This window comes from Hoplias malabaricus, chromosome X2, assembly GCF_029633855.1.
Source record: "Hoplias malabaricus isolate fHopMal1 chromosome X2, fHopMal1.hap1, whole genome shotgun sequence".
Taxonomy (NCBI): domain Eukaryota; kingdom Metazoa; phylum Chordata; class Actinopteri; order Characiformes; family Erythrinidae; genus Hoplias; species Hoplias malabaricus.
This window is the reverse complement of record NC_089819.1, coordinates 9457177-9474801: the sequence shown is the minus strand read 5'-3', so window position 1 is coordinate 9474801 and position 17625 is coordinate 9457177. Positions and strand designations below refer to the sequence as shown.

Below are 17625 nucleotides of genomic sequence, written 5' to 3'. Positions count from 1 at the left end.
ATATATATATATATATATATATATATATATGAGTGTATGTATATAAAATAATAACACACCGTGCATCATTAATACAGCAGAACCTTCTAAATGTTACATTCAATCTTCACACATTTTGGGAATACATCACCTACATTCACGATTTTATCGTCTAGTTTAAAACAAAAACAAATACTGCTGTCTTTGTCTCTACCCGTTTTCAGGAAGGTCCGCCCACTCTTTGGCTGCGATTGGCTCGTCTTTCCACCCGTCTTGGCTTGTGACTGGTTAGGGATCTGATTAGGAGTTTATACCTACTACTTCTCCGCCAAAGGCTGATGAATGTGGCGAAAAACGGGCGGGGCGGGTGTTGAAAATGAGTGTGAAAGGAAAAAAATACTGTCTACCGTCCCCTCGCCATATTGCAGCGGCGTTATCTTCCAGCGCGTTTAAACACGTTTATGGCTTACAAAGCACTCTAGATTTGAATCGTAAGTCTTCATATCGTCTTTAAAATATCATTAAATCAACATGAAATGCGTCATTAAGCCGTTTTAACAGGCTAATGTATGAAATCGCACGATTAAGATACTCTAGCTTTATGAATGTAAGCAAGCTGAATGTAAATACATTCTGGGTAAAGTTGCGTTACAGTTGTCCTTGGGATCACACTGTTAGAAAAATTAAAGGTTTGGCAAGTCGCCGAGGGTTTATTCATGTGTTTTACTAACGAAATAAACTCGCTCTTATTGTTTCCTAGCACGTTAGCCGTTAGCCGCAGCTGTTGTGGACTTCTCACTGGGAATGTCCCGTTCCACCTTAAGTGGCGCTGCAGTTACAGCAGTAGGCACCTTCGTCATATCGTGACGGCTGAGCCATTTAAGGCGGAACGGGCAATTCCACATAAACACATTTCAGGCTGTTTGTGAGTAAAAATTCAGCTTTGGTGACGGTTTGCATACATTTTCACTTGTGATTAACATGACAGTTTTAGTTTTTCCGTTTAGTATATTAATGCAGTTTATTTTTTACATTTCGTGTACATTTCTGATGGTTTCGTTTGTCACAGACTCTTGCATGTTTACGCCCCCCATTCATCACTCAGGTTTCATCTGCAAAAAGTTAAACTTTGAAACCCAGTGTCTGTGATAGAGACATCACTGTTTATATTGATTGTTTATAAAATGGTTTATATATTACTTAGCGCGTAACGTGTTATATTATCTGTTATCTGTTTGAGGTGTACACAAAATGACCGAATGTGCTTTGGTTCTGGAGAAACATCCAGAGTCAGAACAATTCGCAGTGGTAATGAATGGAACCTGATGGTCTCCTTTAAAAGCTCCTGATAGAAAGTTAACTACTACATGAATTGGTTCTGAATACGCTGCCGATATCTGACAATTGTTTTTGGATTTTGGATTTTAAATCACCAGGAGAGATACATACTGGATTTTGTGGGGTAAAGATACTTATTTATTTCATCTTCATCATTATCCTTCCTATACACACACACACAAACATTTATAAATATTCTTAAAACTAGTAGGGTTGATTAGATGGAGGAAATCATTTTGTTTGGTAATGTTGTCTTTTAAAATTTGTTCTTTTGTTCCTGCTTTCGTCGCTGGACGTTGTTGTTCTTCTGCTGGCAAGTTGTTTCTTGAAAATAGGAGAGGAGACTCGAAAAGTAGAGATGAAAATGAAGTTTATTGGGTGCGCATGGGTCTCTTCCTAAACAAGTCTGAAACTCTCTCTGTAAAATACCCTTTTAAGAATAACACAGTGATCCTCCCACCCTTAACCACACCTAATTAATTACCATAGCAATCAGGTTAACAGAAACGGAGGACCCCTGCTGTGTTGGGGACATCCAGTCTGTCTTCAGCTTGGCCCAAATGGTTGGAACAAAAGGCACCCCATGGTAATTACATTATACAAAGTCACCAAGGTGGTTGCGTCCTGAATTATCTTAGAGTTCATGTGAGGAAGAGTGTAAGAAAAATTATTTTCAACAGTAAGCATTTATATGCATGGTTTCATTCACCACCACTATAAAGAAACTTAAGTACACAAGTCTTAGTACAGTCATACCTGTACATGTAACTTCTTTTATTTCATACAATGTATTTCGCAAAAGTGTTTGTTGGTTTGTTTGATTGAGGTAGATTGTGATGAGTTGTTATTGTGTTTGTCATATTTCAGTGGATGTGGAGCTGAACATTGAGGGATTCAATTGTTAGAAACACACCATCTGGGTCGAGCTGTGGATTCGACATTCTCTCTCTCTGTGGCATAGTGCAGCTCCAATGAAGATTGGGTTGGTGGCAGTGTCTCTCTGATCTGAGAACCATAGTGTGTGTGTACGTGTACTCGTGCCCACTATGTCTGTTTCCAGCACCCCTACGAGTAATGATGCATGTCTAAGCATCGTCCACAGCCTCATGTGTCACCGGCAGGGCGGAGAGAGCGAGTCTTTCTCAAAACGGGCAATTGAGAGCCTGGTGAAGAAGCTGAAAGAGAAGAAGGATGAGCTTGACTCACTCATCACTGCAGTAACCACCAATGGAGCGCATCCAAGCAAGTGTGTTACCATCCAGCGCACACTGGATGGCCGCCTTCAGGTAACGGCCATGTTTTTTTTTGTTGTTGTTGTTTCTCATCTGTGCATGTCTGTTAACAATAGGATGTGATAATGTTGTTTTTTTATGTTGTGCATATTTACAGGTGGCAGGCCGTAAAGGATTCCCTCATGTGATCTATGCTCGTTTGTGGCGCTGGCCTGATCTCCATAAGAATGAACTGAAGCATGTTAAATACTGTCAGTTTGCTTTTGATCTGAAGTGTGACAGTGTGTGTGTGAACCCGTATCATTATGAGAGGGTCGCATCTCCAGGCATCGGTGAGTGTGAACACAAACAGAAATGCATTTATCTCTTCAGATAATTAAACTCAGTTCAGAGCAGTGAAAAGGCAGCTATTTTATATAATTTCTTTTAGTGATAATCAAAACATTTATACAGTAAGTTCTCAACGCATGACCCTTAAACGTCCAACGATATGAATTTTCAGCATTCACTTGTTTAATGTGTAATTGCCATCAATGCATAAGGTTAGTTCTCACATTATAGGAACCCACATTTTACATAAATATTTATAGCAGAGCAGTAGAAGGACAGGCACTTCCTAGAAATGTTGTGCTATGTACCAAATTGGTCTATATTTTAAATGTAAGATAACAGATTTTTATTATGATCTTATTTAATGTTAAAAGACTAACTTGATTGAAAACGTTATAACAGTGCATTGTTATATGCCATAGACTAAATAAAATGCTGGATGCCTTCTTTTGACTTGTGAACAAGCGCTTAGAAGTGGAGCTTGTTCATATGTAGAGGACTAACTAAATATCTTACCATATACCCTACAGCAGTTTAGCCCCACCACTTCAGTCTACAGCAGTTTAGCCCCACCCATTCACTTTGATATCATAGGGTGATTTAGGGTGGAACGCTTTATCGATGAGGCACAATACAGAGTCGACCAGAACAGAACTTGTTTACATACACTAATCAGCCATAACATTATGACCACCCCCTTGTTTCTGCATTCATTGTCCATTCTTTATGGTCAAGAGTACTTTGTTGTTCTACTATTGTGTTAATGTGTGTTGTGTCGGTGTTGAGTAGATCAGACACAGCAGTGCTGATGGAGTTTTTAAACACTGTCCAATCTAGTAGACACAACTACCTTGTTGGTCCACCTTGTGAATGTAAAACCAGAGACAGTAGCTCATTTGAGAGTAGCTAAGGGTCTCACAAAGCATGCAGAGTAACAGATGGACTACAGTTTGTAATTGTACAACTACAAAGAGCTCCTGTCTGGTCAGTGGTGCTGAGAGAATGGACAGTGAGTGTAGAAACAAGGAGGTTTTCATAATGTTAAGATTGATCTGTGTATATCAGTCTTAAAGACACAATCCCACATACAAACCAAAGAAAACATAAGAAAAATGAAAGATATTTGCTCTTCAACACTGCTTATACTGATACTAGTATTAACATTCTTCCTCTTTTCTCTCAGATCTGTCTGGACTGACTCTGGGTGCAGGTGAGGAAATTGTTATGAAATCCTTTTTGGTTGTTCTGATAATTGTTTGTATAGAAAGTGTATTTTGGCTTATGTGATGTGTGTAATGTTCTGTGCTAGGTCCGAGTGCTGGTCTCCTGGTGAAGGAGGAGTTTGAAGGACAGCCATCTCACTCTGGTTCTGACGGTTCTCACAGTTCTCACAATATTCAAACCATTCAGCATCAGCCAGCCCCTTCGCTACAGGCCCCGCCCACATCTGCACGCCCTGCCCTCTCAGACTCCTTCAGTAGCCCTGCCCTCTTGCCACCACCTGATGCAGCAAGCTCTGCCTCCAGCTCTGCCTTCCCCAGCATTGCCCCTGGACCAGCAAGTAAGAAACAGTAATGTTAAGGTTACAGTAGTATTCTATTTATAGTTATGCCAAGAAGCCTAGTACTCCTTGGTTCTACTGCTTAAACAGAAGTTCATCCAACTGTTTCTGGAATTATTATAACAATTTGAATGTTAAAATCTAAATGAAAAATACCTCTAAATAAAGCTGGTCAGATTAATCTTCTATTGAACCGTAAAATAAATCTTCAGGGTATTTGTTATGTCTTTCATTGATATTGTTTCAGACAGTAAGGCATATCCAGTTTTAAGATACAACCCAGTTTTTCACTTCAAAGCCAGAATTAAGGATTAGGATCCACACACACACCACACAAGCACATAATTATCCTAAGCAGGCACTGACTCATAGCTTATTGACGGAGGTATTTTTGGTGCAAAACCCCCGAGCACCTGTTACAGTGAAATTTGTAGTTGTAGAAAATAGTCACACATGTGTATCAATAAATATGAAGCCACAGAGAAAGTGTCTTCAGGAGTTACAAATTTGTCCCACAAATACAACTTAACAGTTACACCCTTACAAATTCTATATTGGAGGTGCACAAAACCAATTCTATACACACAAGTACAAAAATATAATATGCTCACAGTTTTGCTCCAGCTGCAGTGCGAAATATGGTGCAAAACACATTCACACACTTGTATAAAACATGCACAAAAAAATGCAAATTACACAATTGTATTTTTTTAAGGGGATATTTGTCTTACACAAACACGGAAACCGGAGCACCCAGAGGAAACCCACGCGGACACAGGGAGAACACACCAACTCCCCACAAACAGTCACCCGGAGCGGGAAACGAACCCACAACCTCTAGGTCCTTGGAGCTGTGTGACTGCGACACTACCTGCTGCGCCACCGTGCCGCCCCAAGCACAGATCAGATGTCAGCAAATCCTTCTGAAGTTCTCTGTGTGTTTCTGGGGCTGTGCTCTGGGTGACTCAAGCCTCATTTACTGTGCTGTTCGTATAGCTACTGTCTGTTTTAAACAGGACATAGCCAGGGATAAACTAATGGAGTAAGGACTAATTCACTTTTTACCACTTTTTAGAAGGATATATGATGCATATTTAGAAGGAGTATTGAGTTGGGTCTGTTTTTATATTAAAATTGTGCAGCAGAATGTGCTCACAAACGGAGACTGAGTCGATTCAGCGTGTTTCTATTCTCTGAATCATTGGCCAAAAGTTGATCCCATTTACTGTCTATGGTTGGTCCGATTCATCCCGACTGCCTGATGCTCAGAATAAATTAATTGGGAATAGACTCCTCATCAGTAAATAAATTTAGACGTTCATACTATGAACATTGGATATTTCACATCTGCCACATGTCACAGGAATGCGAGGAAGAAAGAGTTCTTATTAAGATTAAAAAGCATTTGGACCAGAATATCCTCAAACTCCCCAAGGAAAACACTTTTTCTTCCCCATAATAATATCTATCATGATAGTCCTGTTAATAATAATCATAATTCATAATCATAATTCACAATCATAGATCATATTATGATAATAATAATCATAATATCATAATCATGATAGTCCTGGTCCATGATAGTCCTTTATCTCTCTGCCACTTCCTTAATCAGAAATCTGATAAAGAGTAATTTCCGGTTTTCCGTTACATTTTTCTACACGGATCCTCTGTCCTCCATGTTTGTTTTCTGGAGAAGGCCTTTCATAGGAGCTGCTCAGTCACAGACTCAGGAGACCTCAGCCAATAGCCTTTGACACGTGCCTAACGAGTCCTCTGATTGGTCGGAAGGGTACACTGATCTCTGAACAGTGCCTGCCCTTGGCTCTACAGATGCACAGATTAGTTTTGCACCACAATACATCAGTGAGAGTAAGTGGAAGTTGTAATGTGTGAGTTAAAAACACGTGTGACTATTTTCGAAAACTACAAAGTTCACTGTCACTGGTGCTCGGGTTGTGCACCAAATATACGTCTGTACTTATTGCCTATATGTCTTCTGTAGCAGCAGCAGGACCATGGCCAAGAACAACTTTCCCACACAGCCTACAGCATCAGAACGGCCATCTACAGCACCACCCTCCTCAGTACTGTGAGTCTTTCAAACACACACACACACACCACAGGGCCACTCATGAGCAACAGTACATGAGTACAAACACCCTCACAAAAATGCAGAATTCTGTGAGTTTATCTCTCTCGCTCTCTCCCTCCCTCTCTCTCTCTCAGGGCCTGTCCATAATGAGCTGGTGTTTCAGCCACCTATATCCACACATCCAGGTGAGTCTCATAATCGACTGTACAGTAACAAATAGTATATCACACACTGACAGTATCCAATGAATATTCTGTAGGGACAGGTTTTGTGACATAGGAAATGGGTTCCTGACCCTAGACCTAGTCCTAGTGTTTTTGTGCTCAGTACTGTTTAAAACGTCCTACTTCCTGATAAATTGTGCTGTGGACACATTGGACAGTGAACTCATGTCATAAGAAATAGAACACATTTGTAGTTCTCAATTCAAACTGCATTGGTTGAGGACTTGCTCTGCTGCTGTCCTCCTTATGTTTTCTTCTGTCTCCCTTTTGGTCTCCCTGCCTGTCTCACTCTTAGCTCCTGATTACTGGTGCTCAATAGCATACTTTGAGATGGATGTGCAGGTTGGAGAGACATTTAAGGTACCGTCCTCATGCCCTGTGGTGACGGTGGATGGTTATGTGGATCCATCGGGAGGAGACCGTTTCTGTTTGGGTCAGCTCAGCAATGTCCACCGCACTGAGGCCATCGAGAGAGCCAGGCAGGCAGATGTCTACTTCATTCTTGGTGTAACTGTTAATGTTACTGTGAGGATGATTGTGTTTAAATAGGACAGCAAAACTGCAATAAAAGCTGTAATGGGTTTTGAAAAGTTTATGGCTTCTGTTCCTCACTCATGTTTTGTCATCTCTGGCCTTTCATGTGTTAGAGAAAGAGCCCTCAAATTTAACTGGAAAAACTGTGTTTTTTTGTTTTTAGACTGCATATTGGTAAAGGAGTACAGCTAGAGTGTAAAGGTGAGGGTGATGTTTGGGTGCGATGCCTTAGTGACCATGCCGTGTTTGTCCAGAGTTACTATCTGGACAGAGAAGCTGGTCGAGCTCCAGGAGACGCTGTACACAAAATCTACCCCAGCGCCTACATCAAGGTAAATCTAACCACTCCCTACATTCACCTAGTGAATAATCCATTGTTTAAATCTAAACTATACAAATATAGAGTCTGTGTTATAATGATGAAACAAACTGATGTGATTTTACCATAGTGGAACATCCCAAACAAATCTGATTTCAGGTCTTACATAAAGATAGCTCTGACCCCTAATCCTGTCCTCTGCTTAACTCGGTACTCTAACCCCAGTGTTTACACCAGGGTAATTGCAATCCCAAAATCTTGGAGTTAAGAGTTAGAATTACATCAAGTTTTCCAATTTTTTACTGGCACTTAACCTGTATGTGTTTGTGTGCAGGTGTTTGACCTGAGGCAGTGCCACAGACAGATGCAGCAGCAAGCAGCTACTGCGCAGGCAGCAGCAGCTGCGCAGGCGGCTGCCGTCGCAGGAAACATCCCAGGACCAGGATCTGTGGGAGGAATTGCACCAGCTATCAGTGAGTTTACACACACCCAGAAACAGAAGACAGACACCACACATACTGCACAATTTAGGTGTTTTGGTGTAACAGATTTTTGTGATATATTTTTGTGTGTGCCAGGTCTTTCCGCGGCGGCAGGTATTGGTGTGGATGATCTTCGGAGACTCTGCATTCTAAGAATGAGCTTTGTAAAGGGTTGGGGTCCAGACTATCCCCGTCAGAGCATCAAAGAAACTCCCTGTTGGATTGAGATCCACCTGCACAGAGCTCTGCAGCTGCTAGACGAGGTCCTCCACACTATGCCCATTGCTGACCCCCAGCCTCTAGACTGACCTGCAAACCATTCAGTGACACCTGGTTAACCCTGAACTGACTTGAGAAACATCTGACAGTTGACTTATCCCCAACTGAACTCTAGCTGGAATAAGATAATAGCCCTGTCAGATGATATCTTCCTGTTAATCCTCTAGGACTTTTACACCTTAGCATAGTGTTTCAGTCAGTATTGCACACAAAAACAGTGTTGATTATAAGGTCTGTTGAGCATAATCAATGTCTAAGCCCTGAAACCTTAAATCAAGTGGATTAGAGAAATTGTGCCAAACTGTAAAATTAGTCTAAACTGTGCAGATGACTGAGGTGAGGACGATGAGTTTGGTTGTGACTAGCTCACACTCATTAGCATCTAACGGTTCTTACCACTTCATAACGTGAAACATGAAGATAGAAACCAGAATGGTGACTAACAATGCTAAAAACCGTCAACTCTACACACAGGCCTCTCGACTGAAAGAACTTAAGTTTAATCACTGTGATTCAGGGTGGAACCCAAACAGCACAGAAACTCAACCTCGACCACGCTGAAGAATCACCTCGATAAACACTGACTTCTGTCTGAACACTAAGAGAAACGGTATTTCGTGAATGAACTCTAAATGACGTTTACTAAGTTGAACCATTGTGAATAAGGATCCAGGACTTTTACAGACTCTTAACAGAACATATGTCCTTCTGCTAAAAGGGGGCACCATTTATTAATGCAGAACTTCATCAGACAGGTTTACACTATGAATTAAGGATTAAGAGCTTGCCTTTTTACACTTCAGAGTTATGTATTTTCTAAAGTAGATCATGAGTTTATATCCAGAGGATGGATATTTAAACAAACGTTTAATGTAACGGTTAATGGCCCTGTTCTTCTGTGATGTACAAAACCTTCACCCAATCTCTTGAGTGTTTCTGGCCCCAACAAGCTTTGGCCATATCAGATTTCTGGATATATTTTCTGTGTTTTGTTAGACCTTTCACAACATACAGTAATATTGCATTTAGAGGGAGGTTTGCTGTAGCTAAACATATTAGAGATACAAAAATGTATCGTGTTGGAAATAAATGTTCAAATGTAAATAAATGTGTTGAAAATGATGCACGGCTGTCATAGCATCAAAATAAATTTCTCCCAGTGACAAATCCTAGTACTTGAGGAAGGGTTACCAATCAGTGTTGTAACATTAAAGATCTGAAGATTGTCATCCAAATGCACAGATGCAGTTCATAATTGAAGTTGTTTGTAAGGTAGAAAGTGGTGAAGCAGGTAAGTGCACCTTATCTCAACATTCAAATGAGCTCTTTAATTGATGCATGTTATTTAAATGGGGAATTACCTTTTCACTTATGGCTATTACAAAGTAACGTGATTCACAGTTGGACTGAAAATAGTCCACCAACCAAAAATATCCAGCTAACAGCATCCTGTGAGCAGGCACCACTGATGAAGGGTTTGAGGATGACAACAAAATGTTCAGCAGCAGAACATAATTACTGTCTCTGACTTCAAATCTATGGGGGACTAGGTCTAATAGAAAGGTGGGCAAGCCTAAAAAAAATTCATTAATGATAATTAACAGACAGGTTTAAAAGGGGCTAAGATGCTTAAATTAAAGGACTATGAGGTGTATCAGTATGTGGAGTGTATAAATGGACAGTAAGTATAGCTAATGTTAATGTTATGACTGTTCTGTGTATAAAGTATTATATTTTAATGCACCATTAATATTGGCTGGCAGCTTTCATTAGTTATGTTTCAGTTATCTGTCCAAATAAAGTGCTATTTTTTAACATTTAATGTCTGCTCAACTAAATTAGGACCAGATCCTTTAATAGCTAGAACTAGGGGAAAATATACATTGTGTATATATCAATCAGATTAAAAAATATATATAGAAATGGAAACCGGTTGATCTTAATCACAGAATCACTCAGAGTGAAAAACGGGAAGGAATTGTGTTTTCATAAACGACAAGGAAAAACACTCATAGATTTGTTTTTGTGCACGTATGAAATTGTTCAGAAAGATAATTCACGTAATCATAAGCAGTTTAGCACACTCAGATAAAAATATCACTTTCAAGATTAAAGTATTGGTGGTGATATCTGCTTGTTTGCTTGTTTCTGCATTTGTACACAGTTACTAATCTGAACAGACCAATGTGGAGCAGTTCGTTGTAACTGCACATTTAAGGTGGAGCGGATAATTCTAGCTGCTTTTATATTTAAGATGGACCGGATTACTCTAACGAATGCATCATTTAAGGTGGAAATAGAAGTTTGGTATCCAAGCGACTGTTTTCCAGGCAACGCAGCGACGCGCTCTAGGAGCGCGCAGGAGTCCCTGCTTCACACAGCGATTCAAATCATTTTCATAAAATCTTTCAGTCACACTCCAGTGAAGCAAGAAGGGTGGTGTTATTATCAGAGAGAGAGAAAGATGTACAGTAGAGCGGCCAGAGTCACGGAACTGAGCTCAGGATCAACCAACGACTCTGTGGGACCTGGTGCTTACAACATAGACAACTCAAAAAACACAAAACAGGGTAAGAACGATTAATCAACAAAACACAGGATGATGTTGTTATTATTATTATTATTAATATTATTAATATTTTATGCAACTGGGTACAACCAGGATATACTTTATCAAAGTCAGATTTGTAATAATATTTATTTATTATTTTTTTTATTATTCTTTTTTTTTAATTGGTTGCTGCTGGTAGCGTTGCCACACAACTCCAGGATCTCAGGGTCCTGGTTTCGATTCCTGTCTTGGTTCACTTTCTCTGTGCTCTCCCAGTGTCGGCATAGGTTTTCTCCAGGTGCTATGGTTTCCTTCCACAGTCCAAACACTCATGCTTGTCAGTGGATTTGCTATGAGGAACTGCATGAGTGTGTGAGTAACTTTGTAAGTGCTTGATGAACTGGTGCCCTATCAGTGGTGTTCTTGCATTGTGCCCAATGAGCCGAGGTAGGTTCGGGAGCCTCAGATCAGGATGTAGCGGTTACAGAAAACGAGTAAATATATGATTATTATTAATGAATTCAACACTGAAGAGGGGAGTATTCCACAAAGCAAAGCCAAATCATTCAAAGACCCCCTCCACTGAAAATGAAGTGTTTAACCTTGATAAGCTGAACATTTCCAGTTTGAAACACTGTACCATAGACTGTATGAAACAGGCAAAATGTGACAGCCAGCGTTTCTGAGAGTTAGGAAATCATTCCCATTAACCTGCAGGGTGGGATTACTGAGCTGCAGCTGAGCAGTGGAGGGAGATTTGGAGATAAGGGTGGGGTGTCATTATATTCATATGTATATTGAAAAAAGACAATGGTGCATTCAGTCATTCATGTAAGCGCTTATCTAATTCAGGGGCGTGGTGAGTCTGGAGCCTACCCAGAACCACTGGATGCAAGGCGGGAACACACCCTGGAGGGGGCACCTGCCCTTCATAGGGTGACACACATTTACGCACACCTATGGACACTTCTGAGTTGCCAATCTACCTACCAACGTGTGTTTTTGGACCGTGGGAGGAAACCCACGCAGACGCGAGGGCGAACACACCAAACTCCAGGAACCTGGAGTTGTGTGACAGAGACATTACCTGTTGCACCACATTACAGCTAAACCACTTTTTAGACATTCAAACGTGGGTTTTTTACTAGAAGAGCAATTTTAATTGCACAGATACAACAGGTACAAAAATGTTTACAGACACTGCGGGATATGAAATATAAAATACAAATATTCAAATATAAAACCTGTAAAACTCCACTGGTGTGTGTTTGTGTGTGTGTGTGTGTGTGTACACTGTTAGACTGTTATGCTCCATTCATGTCGCTCTGCAGTCGGTCGTCCATGTTTGAGTCGAAAGAGTTTTCTCCTGGACCCGGACAATATGACATTGCAGCCTCAAAGGTAACAACTATACATAAAATTATTAATATTAATTAAGATGTAATAATCATGCAGTGTGTGTGTTGCCTAGATTCCAGTTCCTGGAGGTCAGTCACTACAGAACCGTTCTAGACGTTTTGAAGAATTCGAGTCATATGCACCAGGACCAGGAGCATACAACATTACACAAACACATAAACCCAGCCCACAACGGAAGAACAAGGTACACACACACCCAAATGTTCACTGTGTGTATTTGTGCCTACGTGTGTGTTTATCTGTGTATGTGTTTCTGTGTTACAGCGTGTGAAAACGGTGTTTCCCTCCAGTGGTGTCCCCTCAATCCCATGCCCTGGCCAGGCATTTGGTTTTGAGGAGAACAAGCATGGTGTCCTCTGCAGGCACCCACCTCCAAACACTGACCACACAATAGGACCAGCCTTCTACTGCCCAAAACAGGTCCATAGCATATGTACACTGTGTGTGTGTGTGTGTGTGTGTATGTACGTGTACACTAGCCACACACTGGGACCAGTATTCTGCCACCCAGCACGGGTGTGAATTCTGTTCCCTGCACTCAGAGGGAGGTTCTCCTTCTGAGTCTCTGGTCATTTGATTGGTTCTTTCTCTTGCTCTGATGGAGGTTTTGCTCATTTTTTCTAAATTTGTTTGAACAAGGATTTCAGTAAAGCTGCCTTCTGACTGTTGTGTGTGTGTGTGTGTGTGCTTGGTAGATTGAACAGCAGTGTAAAGGTGTTCCCTTCAGTCGGATGACAGAGAAGAGAGCAGATCTAAAGATTGTGGAGGGTCCTGGACCGGGGCACTACTGTCCAGAACAGTGAGTTACTTAAAAAAAGCAATTAACAACAAAGTGGTCCTGTGGACAGTGGAGCTATAAGAGAATGGTCATTGAGTGTAGAAATAAAGAGATGGTCATAATGATGTGGTGGTGTGTTAATATGTGTTGTACTGTTATGAGTGGATCAGACACAGCATTGTGCTTGAGTTTTTAATCATTGTGTTGTTGGCTCGATATTTTTGGTTGGTGGACTATTCTTAGGGACAGAGACGTCTGGGCTTCTTTGATCGCCCTGCTGCCACCGCGACCCTGAAATGGAAAAGCGGAAAAGAAGATGTATGTATGTATGTATGGACTATTCTTAATCCAAAAGTGACACTGAGGAGTTATAAATTCCAGCAGCCCTGCTGTGTCTGATCCACTCATAACAGCAAATCACACTCTAACATCAGTGTCACTGCAGTGCTGAGAATGATCAAACACTCTTGTGGTCCTGTCATATACCTGTTTGTGAAAATATATTAAAATGACCTCCTTGTTTCTACACACATTGCCCATTTCACTAGCTCCCCTGAACATACAGATGCACTTCACCATTTTCGTACTTTGTTACCTTTTTTATTTACCAATTTCTTTAATGGTCAAAACATTGTGTTTGTAAATTCTGCTTACGACAGGAATCACTCTGTGCTCTATGAGAATGTGAATTTAAAGAGGGATTTGAACTGTCGAGCAGAGCTGCAGGTCCCCAGATATCACGAAATCCTAGCTATGAAGGAGGAAAAAAATGTAGGCTACAGCCCTTACACACACACACACACACACATACACATATATCTGATATAATAGAATGAGCTTTTAGCTTACTTTTCCATGTTTGCTGAGATAATATATTGTGTGTGTGTGTGTGTGTGTGTGTAGGGAGTTCCTGGTCCAGGTCAATATGATGTTAAAGGTCAATTTGAGAAGTTCAGTGATTCACATAGTGCTACGTCCAGAGCACCATTTATGTCTCACACTCCGGCAAGTACACGTTCACAGTTACTATGGTAACCCAGGTGGTTGTAATGGTGTTGCCAGACGGTTATTATAAACCCATGTATGATTGATTGTTGGGACTGTAGTATAGTTCTTTGTTTCTCTTGCAGCGCTTCACTTTTGTGAAAGATGTGGCGCCCCCCGTCGGCTGTTACCACGACCCACGCTCTGCTCTGGAAACAGTCAAAAAACCCACCGGCAACAAGACGAGGCCATTTAACCTCACAGCAGCACGATTCATATCCGATACCAGAACACACTCCACACCGGGTACACACACACACATTCACACCACATACCAGAACACACTCCACATTGTGTGTAAACGTGCTGTAAGCAAACTGTGTGTGTGTGTGTGTGTGTGTGTGTGTGTTTTAGGACCTGGAGCATATGATGTGTTCGATTTGGGAATGGCCCAGGAGAGTATGAAGAAAGTGTGTGTGGAGCGAGGGAGGAAGGCAGCTTTTGGTTCCACTGAAAAACGAAAACTTCAGTTCATTAATAAACAACAAAGCACACCTGGACCTGCACATTACACTGTAGAGTATATCATTTAACACACGCTACACTGTAGAGTATATCATTTAACACACGCTACACTGTAGAGTATATCATTTAACACACGCTACACTGTAGAGTATATCATTTAACGCACGCTACACTGTAGAGTATGTCATTTAACGCACGCTACACTGTAGAGTATATCATTTAACACACAGTACACTGTAGAGTATATCATTTAACACACAGTACACTGTAGAGTATATCATTTAACACACAGTACACTGTAGAGTATGTCATTTAACGCACGCTACACTGTAGAGTATATCATTTAACACACAGTACACTGTAGAGTATATCATTTAACACACGCTACACTGTAGAGTATATCATTTAACACACAGTACACCGTAGAGTATGTCATTTAACACACAGTACACTGTAGAGTATATCATTTAACACACGCTACACTGTAGAGTATATCATTTAACACACAGTACACCGTAGAGTATATCATTTAACACACGCTACACTGTAGAGTATATCATTTAACACACGCTACACTGTAGAGTATATCATTTAACACACAGTACACTGTAGAGTATATCATTTAACACACGCTACACTGTAGAGTATATCATTTAACACACAGTACACTGTAGAGTATATCATTTAACACACAGTACACTGTAGAGTATATCATTTAACACACAGTACACTGTAGAGTATATCATTTAACACACAGTACACTGTAGAGTATGTCATTTAACGCACGCTACACTGTAGAGTATATCATTTAACACACAGTACACTGTAGAGTATATCATTTAACACACGCTACACTGTAGAGTATATCATTTAACACACAGTACACCGTAGAGTATATCATTTAACACACGCTACACTGTAGAGTATATCATTTAACACACGCTACACTGTAGAGTATATCATTTAACACACAGTACACTGTAGAGTATATCATTTAACACACGCTACACTGTAGAGTATATCATTTAACACACAGTACACTGTAGAGTATATCATTTAACACACAGTACACTGTAGAGTATATCATTTAACACACAGTACACTGTAGAGTATATCATTTAACACACAGTACACTGTAGAGTATGTCATTTAACGCACGCTACACTGTAGAGTATATCATTTAACACACAGTACACTGTAGAGTATATCATTTAACACACGCTACACTGTAGAGTATATCATTTAACACACAGTACACCGTAGAGTATGTCATTTAACGCACGCTACACCGTAGAGTATGTCATTTAACGCACGCTACACCGTAGAGTATGTCATTTAACGCACGCTACACCGTAGAGTTTATCATTTAGCGCACGCTACACTGTAGAGTTTATCATTTAACACACGCTACACTGTAGAGTATATCATTTAACACACGCTACACTGTAGAGTATATCATTTAGCGCACGCTACACTGTAGAGTATATCATTTAACACACGCTACACTGTAGAGTATATCATTTAACATACACATTACATTGGCTTTCCCTTTGCGTAATAAATGGGGTTTATACACTGTTTAATTTCATATTTTCTAACACACACTGCGCTTCAGAGATTAAGTGTAAATTGTGTTTTTTGTGTGTTTAATTTGTGTTACTTGTAGGTGGAGAAAGAGGGGGAGATATTTTATAAACAGAAGCCGACTGCAGCATTCAGATCAAACACAGACAGACTCAGCACGCCTGCTAAAGTAAATAGCACAGAGATAAATAACAAATAACACATAGATAACACAAAGAGAGAACTCATATCACCTAAAAAACAACTCACAAATAAGGCAAACCTGGTATTTTGTTTCCTGTTTAGGTCTCACCTCCGGCGAGCTGCTATAATGTGCGTGAGGCATTTGAGGCAGTGAGCGGGAGGCGGCAAACGAGTAAACCTTGTACTGATGCTGCACGCAAACGACAAAACAGCTTCTTAACATCTGCCCCCAGAGACTCCGCCTTCCTCTGTCAAGACACACAGCTGCCAGGTGAGTACTGTATAACATTACAGGAGCTAAATATAAACATATATATATAACAGGTATGTACATACTGCACAGATAGATACTGCACTAATAAAGGCATGAGGTTGTTTAACTGTCAGTAAATATTGCCAAAAGTAATAATTAACTGATATATTGTAATAATTAATAGACTATTTTTTATTTCATGAAATGTCATTACCTTTGCTATTATATAATTCTATTTTGTTAGAATTCTTTCAGGCCACAGCACTTATAGAAGGGTCAAACGAGCAGCATGAGTGGTTATTATGTTCTGTGTTAAGCTGCCTAAATTATCTAGTTTGGTATATTGTAAATTTTGTCATTAAATGTACGATGTATGTAATGTTTATTTTGAGGTCCTGGTCAGTACACTCCTGAAGTGAATTCCACTCCAAAACTTGCTCTGATTGCTTCTCGCTCTGATCGCTTCAAAGAGTTCAAAAACACCACACCTGGACCAGGAACATACACGGTACACACACAGACACACACCCTCAGTCATACACACTCATACACAACTTCAGCACTATAATCTTTAATTTGTGTGTGTCTCTGTGTGTGTGTGTTTTAGCTCAGTCCTGCTGTTCTAGATACTGTCCTGAAGGGAACTTTTAATGTGACCCTTCAGAACCCCTTGATGTCACATGTTCAGGCCCCAGCTCCTCAGGTCACCATGGCAACAAACTTTACCATAAGCAGTGTTTAAATCAGGTCCAAGGTCAGTCTCTTGTTTAATCAGCAGTGTTTAGCTGAGAAGTGGCTGTGAGTTTGTGCATATTATTCTTCAATTTTCTTTTTCAGAAACGTGTCTCCAGAGAACAGACTTTCTCAGAAATAAAGACGTGAATTTTTCTTAAACTGTGTTTGTGTGTTTCATTAATGCTTGGAGCTGCTTGGAGGGAGGGTGTTACAGATGTTGTTATAACAATAAACACCAGA

The 17625-nt window shown here is 40.3% G+C and overlaps 2 protein-coding genes across 7 annotated transcripts; both read left to right on the top strand.

Moving 5' to 3' along the window:
• The first annotated feature begins 324 nt into the window (after positions 1-324).
• On the top strand, positions 325-9501 carry LOC136676483 (mothers against decapentaplegic homolog 4-like). 6 transcript variants are annotated; one of them, XM_066653550.1, is made up of 12 exons: positions 353-470; positions 1416-1441; positions 2185-2603; positions 2707-2881; positions 4063-4089; positions 4189-4440; positions 6449-6532; positions 6670-6720; positions 7055-7238; positions 7457-7625; positions 7947-8085; positions 8191-9501. In XM_066653550.1, the coding sequence occupies exons 3-12, from the start codon at positions 2364-2366 to the stop codon at positions 8400-8402; spliced, it is 1533 nt and encodes a 510-aa protein (XP_066509647.1). In that variant the 5' UTR covers positions 353-470; positions 1416-1441; positions 2185-2363; the 3' UTR covers positions 8403-9501. The 6 variants fall into 6 exon arrangements, with proteins under 6 accessions (XP_066509643.1, XP_066509647.1, XP_066509642.1 ...); XM_066653545.1 differs by having other exon boundaries at positions 354-470; positions 6446-6532; positions 8191-9500; XM_066653549.1 differs by lacking the exon at positions 1416-1441 and adding an exon at positions 1807-1903 and having other exon boundaries at positions 439-470; positions 6446-6532; positions 8191-9500.
• Positions 9502-10770: 1269 nt separating this feature from the next.
• LOC136677524 (sperm-tail PG-rich repeat-containing protein 2-like) lies at positions 10771-17510 on the top strand. Its single transcript, XM_066655095.1, has 14 exons — positions 10771-10943; positions 12225-12325; positions 12396-12527; positions 12608-12763; positions 13039-13142; positions 13781-13892; positions 14025-14126; positions 14252-14411; positions 14520-14680; positions 16297-16383; positions 16500-16668; positions 17043-17158; positions 17258-17404; positions 17488-17510. Exons 1-13 carry the CDS (start codon positions 10838-10840, stop codon positions 17390-17392), a joined length of 1641 nt encoding a protein of 546 aa, XP_066511192.1. The 5' UTR covers positions 10771-10837; the 3' UTR covers positions 17393-17404; positions 17488-17510.
• The last annotated feature ends 115 nt before the right edge of the window (positions 17511-17625 follow it).